This window comes from Lagopus muta, chromosome 17 (genome assembly GCF_023343835.1).
Source record: "Lagopus muta isolate bLagMut1 chromosome 17, bLagMut1 primary, whole genome shotgun sequence".
Taxonomy (NCBI): Eukaryota; Metazoa; Chordata; class Aves; order Galliformes; family Phasianidae; genus Lagopus; species Lagopus muta.
Genome location: NC_064449.1, coordinates 6,084,839 through 6,092,983, shown reverse-complemented (window position 1 = coordinate 6,092,983; position 8,145 = coordinate 6,084,839). Strand labels below are relative to the sequence as shown.

At 51.6% G+C, this 8,145-nt stretch overlaps 1 protein-coding gene across 1 annotated transcript; it reads left to right on the top strand.

The window, feature by feature from the left end:
• Positions 1-597: 597 nt before the first annotated feature.
• On the top strand, positions 598-8,122 carry DAO (D-amino acid oxidase). Its single transcript, XM_048963629.1, has 11 exons — positions 598-874; positions 1,713-1,917; positions 2,276-2,390; positions 2,561-2,637; positions 2,910-2,975; positions 3,216-3,270; positions 3,620-3,724; positions 3,803-3,885; positions 4,745-4,862; positions 5,052-5,150; positions 5,990-8,122. Exons 2-11 carry the CDS (start codon positions 1,724-1,726, stop codon positions 6,110-6,112), a joined length of 1,035 nt encoding a protein of 344 aa, XP_048819586.1. The 5' UTR covers positions 598-874; positions 1,713-1,723; the 3' UTR covers positions 6,113-8,122.
• The last annotated feature ends 23 nt before the right edge of the window (positions 8,123-8,145 follow it).

The window sequence follows — 8,145 nt, the reverse complement described above, 5'->3', positions numbered from 1 at the left end:
GTATTAGGGACAATTCCTTCTCAGAAGGAGCAGTGATGCAGTGGCACAGCTGCCCAGGGAGGCGGTGGGGTCACCGTCCCCAGAGGTGTTCAAGGGATGTGGAGATGTGGCACTGAACGATGTGGTCAGTGGGCATGGAGGGGGTGAGTTGGGGTTGCACTTGGTGATCTTAGTGGTCTTTTCCAAACCTTAATGATTCTGTGATTTTATGCAAAATGTTCCATGGCAGAGAGTAGACCTGAATGAGTTTTAAGGCCCCTTTCCAACTCAAACCATTCCATGGTTCCTTGGTTCTATGAAAAACCAGTTGGCTGCTGCATCTACATGCCCCGGCCATCCTGAGGAGGTGCCATGGGGATGAAAGGGCATCCATAGAGCATCTGCAGAGCCTTCATTTCCAGGTACAGCATCAAGGAACCATACTAGAGCCAGGCTGAAGAAAGTGTGAAGGGTCAGCAATGCCAAAAGCAAGAAGCAGGCAAGTAATAGGTAATTAGTTTAAGAGGCTTTGCTGATTACATGTAAAGCTTTTAATAATTTAGGCCTATGAATATCTCTTTTTCCCCTTTTTTTCAGCACTGTCTGCCTATCGCCACCTTTCCCCTGCCTCCTGTGGGACTATATTTCTGCTGCTGGCTGCTCTGACATGGACCACTGTGACCCTATGGGCTTCCAGAGGATGGACAATGGGGCACCAGAAACTCCACCTCCCAGGTCAAAAGCAAAGACTTTGACCCCGTTGCCCAGCACAGGGTACAGCTGCAAGCTCTGGACACTCAGACCTTGGACTGTGAGGCTCCAAACAAGCTACGCTGCACCAGGGGCTCTGCTGAAGCCTCCAAAACCTATAGAGGCTGCCTGGAGAACTCTGCAGGTAGGTCAGTGGAAGGTTGTGTTTCTGTTATTTATTGACCAGCTGAAGGCTCACGGGGCAGATGGATGCCTCCTCAGGGCTGCATTTGGCAGAGGTAGCCCTGATTTCTGCTGGCTCTGACCTGTGAGTGGCAGCAGATGGGAAGCAGCATGGCCCTGTCCTGCTGCCCATCGTCTCTGTGACTCATCCTGCAGCCCAAGCAGACGTCAGTCCTGCTGTGAGCTGAGCAGTGTCACAGGGGTGCTGTGCTTCACCTTATCCAAATAAAACTGGTGTCAAATTAATAATCTTGCCCCAGACCAGGTCTGGCATGCTTCTGGCAGCCTAGTGCCCACGGCTGTACCCAATGCTTTAAAATATGAATTAGATAATCCTAGTAGTCTTTTCCAATCTTAATGATTCTGTAAAATATGGAGGTGTAATACTTAGGGATGTGGTTGCAATTGGTGAGCATTAGAAGTCTTTTCCAACGTTAATGATTCTATGATGACTTCAAGATGATCTTGCTGGAGGCCAACCCCAGGTCCATGGGCAGAGCCAGAGCTGTTGGCAAGAGCTCAGGGGCTGCAAGCAATGCTTGAGAAGTTTTCCTGCCACGATGGCACACTGCAAACCTACATTCATGATTTCAGTGCCTGCACAGTGCAGGCAGGTGTTGAAGAGCACTTTGGAGACTCTGTGGGGAAAACAGTGTTTGCATGTGAAGTGCCCTTCACAGCTCAGCCCCTGTGCAATCCTCCTGCGCTCTAGCAGCCAAACTGGCATTGTTTCGATACCAGGAAGCCCCATGCCACCCTGGCCCCAGTGCCTTCTTCCAGGCCTTTTTCTCACCATGCAGAGCCCAGAGCCATGCGCATCGCTGTCATCGGGGCTGGAGTGATCGGCCTGTCCACCGCCCTGTGCATCCATGACCGCTTCCATGCACTGGTGCCCCAGCTGCAGCTGGAGGTCTATGCTGACCGCTTCACGCCGCACACCACCAGCGATGGGGCTGCAGGCCTGTGGCAGCCCTACCTGAGCGACCATGGCAACCTGCAGGAGACGTGAGTTGGGGGGTCCCTTTCAACCCAAGCCATTCTGTGATAACTGTGCGGATTAGGGGCTGAGCTGTCGGAGAGGAGCTCTGCAGAGAGTGACCTGGGTGTCCTGGTTGATCATGAGCCAGAAGTGTGTCTTTGTGGCTAAGAAGGCCAATGGTACCCTGGGCTGCATTACTAAGAGCACAGGTGGCAGGGTGAGGGAAGTTCTCCCCTCTGCTCTGCCTGGGGGAAGCCATATCTGGAGCACTGGGCCCATTGCTGAGCTTCCTGTCTGTCTTGAGCTGGGGAGCCACTGAAGAGAGTCCACTGGAGGGCTGCAAAGATGGCCTGGAGTGTCTTCTGATGGGGTTTTTCCACACAGGCTGTGGAACAAGGAGACCTTTGAGCACCTCCTGGGGTACCTCAACTCACCAGAAGCAAAGGAAATGGGACTGTTCCTGATTTCTGGATACAACCTGTTTAAGCAGCCTGTACCGGTAAGGAGCAGGGCACAGGGGAGGCAGGAAGGGCTCCAGCTCTGGGCAGTGTGCAGGTTTGAGTTTCTGGGCTGGAGCTGGGCAGCAGGGACGTCTCTGTCACTCCTGCCCCTGCAGTACCACAATTGATTACTGTCATTTGAGTGACATCAGTCCTTCTCCCCTTGCAGGATCCATCTTGGAAGAACATTGTCCTTGGCTTCAGGAACTTGACACCGAAAGAGCTTGAACTCTTTCCTGGCTACAGGTACTTTGAGGCCCTTTTTCTGAGAGTTTCTGGGCTCCATCACAGTTACTTCCCTTAAAAGTAGTACAGATCACCTCAAAAAAAAGTGGTAACAATGCATGAAAACCATTTCAGCTTCCTCTCTCATTTCACTGCATACCATTGAACTTGAGAAGAAAATAGCTATGCAGTAAACGGGGAAAAAATAAAGCCCTGGCTCTGCCCGTGCATGAGGCAACCACCCTTGGGCAGCTGTTGTGGTCTTTACTACTTTCTATCCTCATGTCTTTCAGCTATGGCTGGTTCAACACGGCGCTGATGCTGGAGTGCAGGAGCTATTTGCCCTGGCTGACCAACAGGTGAGTACTAAGCCCTGCTGCTGCTCTTCCCTGGTTGACCTGGAGGGCTCAGCAGGGCTTTTGGCCATTAGGGAAATGAGCTAATAATGGCTGGAGAGTATTTAAGAACTGCTGAGAAGACCATGGATGTTTATTACAAGGAGCAACAAGCCATACTTACCCTGTGAATAAATTACAGGCATTAATTTGAATGGTACATTGGCTTTTATGTGCTGGTAAGAGATGAACTTGCTCTTCCAGGCTGGCACAGAGAGGCGTGAAGTTCTTCCACAGGAAGGTGGAGTCCTTCGAGGAGGTGAGCTGGGAAGTGGGGAGCATGAGGCTGGAATTTCTGCTGCAGAAGGTTCAGTGAGGCCATCCACCCCAAAGCACTACGCTTCAGCAGAGCTTAGGGCTGGTGGGGAGCCAGGATGCAGTCAGGAATCAGCAGTGGAGCTTTGCCTTAAGCTGCAAACACTTTCTTTGCCTGTACACTTGGGAGCTGTGCTGAGGAAGTTATGCCTTGGGACTGGCCCTTCTGTTCTATTCAGTACCAGAGTGCTGGACCAAATGCGTGGTTTGGTGTTGATGCAGGAGTCTCGTGCTCACTTGGGTAGCATCACTGCCTGCATGCTGCACACTGCACCACCTCTGTCTCTTGGTAGATGTTTTCCCAGGGAATTGATGTTGTCATAAATTGCACTGGGATCCGTGCTGGGGAGCTGCAGCCAGACCCTGCTCTGCAGCCTGCCCGTGGGCAAGTCATCAAGGTGAGGCTGCACCCTGCTCCATATGCATCCCGTGTCCTGCCTGTCACCCGATGTCATCCTCCTGCTTTCTTCCCCCAGGTCCTGGCCCCATGGGTGAAGCACTTCATTATCACTCATGACATGGAGTCAGGGATCTACAGCTCACCCTACGTCATCCCGGGGTAGGTAGCAGCAATCCTGGAGCTAGCAATGATGTGCACTCAAAGCAACCCCCAGCACTGCTCCCTGTTGACATCTGCACACGAGCTCTGCCTTCCCTGCCTGTCTTTTACTGTGGAGCAGAGCTCAAGGAGCAGCAGTGCCAGGCAGAGCCCAGCTGCCAGCACTTCTCCAGCATCTGCTTCCCTCTGGCTGCTTTCTTAGAGATGCTGGGATCTGTCTCAGAGGGCAGCAGATGCATGTACCCAGGGAGCTAAGCAGCAGGGTACATAAATCCATGTCTGCTGTGCATCCCTCCTGCGTCCCCCTGAGAGCAGCCATCCACTGCACTTTGGCAACGGAGAGGTTTTTGAAGCCGTAACCTGAATGCTGCACGTCTGGCACTTCCATTGTGCTAATATCTCAGGATTAGGCAAGAAGCCCTGATGTAAATAGGAACTTTGAATGCTCACAGCTTCCAAGTGAAGTGCTCCAACTGATCTCTTATCACAGTCCCAACCCCACAGAAATTCCTCTCTCCATGTGTTTATTTTTGCTAGCTGTTCCATAGCTGGGTATAGGCTAGCTATGAGGGGAGCAGAAAACGGTGGGAATCTGAGCTCCTTGCCAGGAGCATTCCATTCCCTCACCCTGTTGATAGCAGATGAAATCAGCCCTTTTCTTTGCCAAGGCCTTTCGGGTGCTGATAGTGTTTTTTAATGAACAACTTTCCCATGAGCAGACACTCGGGCAGACCTTCCTGCCTGCTTGGCTCCCGAGGGTGCCTCAGGCAGGAGCATGCTGCGGGCACGGCAGGACCCACATGGAGTGCCTCCATCTGGTGGCACCAGGACCATTTACTGCCCTTTGCTCTTGGTACAGGAGTGAGTTCACAGTTTTGGGAGGCATCTACCAGCAAGGCAACTGGAACGAAGAGAACAGTGCTCAGGACCACAAGTCCATCTGGGAGAGGTGCTGCAGGCTGCTGCCCACACTGCAGGTGAGTGACCCCAGCCCAGCACCAAACCCCCAAATCAGCAGCACATGGTGACTGCCTTCAACAAACCCTGAGAGCTGGAGGGTTTTCTGTGCACCCCCTCATTGCTTGCACCTTCCCGGTGTGGTTGCTGGGAGGATTTTGGCTTCTGTGAGTCAGAGCAATGCTGGGCTGATGGGATTCTGGTTTCAGAAAGCAGAGATTGTGCAGGAGTGGAGTGGCCTGAGACCAGCACGTCCCAGCGTCCGCCTGGAGCGGGAGAGCATTGGCCATGGGCGTTCGAGGACAGAGGTACTGTGCTCATCAACTGTGGTGCTAATTGGGTGCTGATGGCTACAAACTTGGCTGCTGCTCTGCAGCCACACTGCCAGCGCTCAGCTGTCCTCGCTCCATCTCCCCTCTCCCAATGGCAAATCCTCAATTCAGTTTCAGCCTGGATCAGAGATAAGTGTCAAAAACATTGTGATGGATTTTATGGGGAGAGCATTCCTGCCAAAGGAAAACTTGTAATTGGAGCTTTGTCCTTCACGGACAGAGAAAAATTCTGAGGCACCAAGCCCTGCCTATTTCTCTTTTAAGAGAAAGGAGTTGGGAATGGTACCAGCTGCTGCGTGCCACTGTCCTTGTGGCAGACAGAGATGGTGTTGTGCTTGAGGCTGTTCAGCATAACACCATCCATGTAGGATCCCATCACTCCTCAGCTCTTCAGCCTGAAGCTCATCTGCAGTCCTACAAAGGGAACTGTGGTTTGGGTATGTGCCTCTGTGCAGCTCTGAAGAAAAGATTAGAGCTCCAAAGGGGATGTGACTGCAAAATGTAATTAAGTGTAATGAAAATAGATTTAATTTTTAGCTGGAAAGCTTTGGAAAGAGCTCAGTGTATTTAGGCAAACGTGGTTCAAAGTGAGGCTGTGTTTGAATTGCTGTTTGGATCATTCTGTTCCTTTATCAGCATGTCATATCTGTGCAGCTTTGGCACAGGAGCAGTGCAGCCATCGATCCCAGCAGCAAGTCGGGCTCCAGCCGAAGCACAGCCATTTACCTTGTCAGGAGCAAACCCTGCATGCTCTGAGGAGCAGGGTGGTGAGCTGCTGCAGTCTGACTCCGTCTGACTCCCTCTGTCCCCAGCAGGTCATACACAACTACGGCCACGGTGGCTTTGGGATCACCATCCACTGGGGCTGTGCCATGGCCGCAGCCCGGCTGCTCGGGAACATCCTGCAAGAGAAGCAGCAGCCCCAGTCCCGCCTGTGAGTTGCCTTCTCAGCTGGGATTATTGCAATAGCAGTAGCTTAGAAATCACAGCAAAAAGATCCAAGCAACACTGGTGCACGTGGGCTGTTGACACTCCTGCTGGCTTTGCTGATGCTTCCTCCTGTCTTGTTTTCGGGTTGCTGCCAGTTCTGCTGCTGCCATTTGCCAGACGGCCGAATTTCCTCCATCGTGGCCTCGCGCAACCTACCCAAAGGAAGTGCTTTAAAACATGGACTAATTATCTGTGACAAAGTGCACTTCTGTCTCAGGGATCAGTCTGCAAAGGGCAGGTGGAGTTCAGTTGAAGCCTTGGCAGTCCTGCAGTTTATCTGCACGCTGAGACAGGATCTGAAAGCGAGCTGGTGCCGTGCGAGGTCTCCACTGGCTGCTCAGACACCCAGCATGTAATTGGATTTGCAAGCTGCCCCCAAGAGGCAAAAGCTCCTTAGTAGGAAGAAGCTCCTGGGGAAGTGACAATGGCCTCACAAGCACGTGCTCCACTTGCAATTGCTTTTCTTACGCTCATGCCAGGACAAAGCACGGGTCTGCGGCACCTGGTTAGTGTATCTGGCAGCAGACAGCAGTGGTTACCTAAAATGGCTTTCCAAATGATGGTTTTAGTAACAAAAGCAACATGTTCCAGCCCTGTGTACTTGCCAATTCCTATATATAGCACAGTGCATATGCCAAATAGCTGTTCTTGTCCCTAAAACTCCCACGGGCACTTTGGTTTCTCATTTCCCTCTGCTGCGAAACGTGGCTGGAGGAAGCCTTGGGGCTGTGCTGATCAGAGGAGGCACGGACACCTCCCAGGAGGGTGACTCTTCTTGGAGAGAGGAGCTGGAGGTGGTCAGTGTCACTTCCAAGGGGCCCAGGCCTGGTTCTAGAGATGAGCTTTGGCCTCTTGTTCTGTGCCACGTGCCTTTCCTGCTGTGAAGATTTCACAAACAGAAAGGTGCTGTGAGGTCAGAAAGCATCAGCCTCAGATCCAAAGTGCCGTACTGGTAAATGAGAGCTGCTGCAGTGCAGCCAGGTTTGTCTCACCTCCTGGGGAGCTGGATTCAACAATCCCATGGCCCCTGCACCCTGTCCAAGGACCTGTTGTGATGCTTACCCAAGAGTGAGCGCTCAGTGCTGCAGGAAACAATCCACACACACAAGACCTGCTGCCCCAGACACGTATGAGCCTTGTCTCTGTTTCCAAAGTGCTGTGGAGGTCACTGTGCCAGCACAGCCCCAGGAGACCTCCCCATGACATGGTTCTCCACTGAGCGCTGTGACTGTTCACACTGTGAACTTAGCAAGTTTTACACGCTGTGAGCAGTGGGAACAACCTGAGCACCTTTGCTGAGCATGAGCTCAGTGTTTGCCATTGTACAAACGCAGCAGTAGTTCTCACCATAAGGGCCAGGATTTCTCAGAAGTGCTGCTCTGTCCCCTCCCTTATTTCTCCACCTTTTGCATCCTTGATGCTTGCCTGTGCTGTGATACCTGCAGCACCATTGTGTGGAAATAGGAGCTCCTGTCATGTCCAGTCTGTCTGCCAAAGGGTTTCCCACTTCATCTGGCAGCTCACCTGATGTACTGCAGTCACATTCAGAGGCTTGTCATGCAGAAAAGAACAGTGAAAAGAAAATACCCAGAGAAAATTTACCATTGATGGATGCTAAACCTAATTGTAGTTGTGCTGGAGTAGGAGCTGTTAGGTGAAGTGGCATCTGCTTGAGTTCACTTATTCCAAATAGATGAGATATGAAGGACTGTATTCTCCTCACATTTGTGCTGGTGTAACTCCAAGCGACGAAGCAAGCTGGCAAAAAGCAGTTGATTCTTCTGATCTCAGAGCCTGTAGGAACAGCTGCCCTGCATGGGTCAGGATGACAAATGCAGCTCTATGTGGCCTCTTAGAAAACAAACAGAAATGACTGGGTTTTATTTGCAATTTCTACGTTGCTTATTTTCTAAAAGGCTACAATTTAATGTGTGCACAATAAAGATCATAGCCAACTACCCTGTGTGATGCTTTTTGTAAC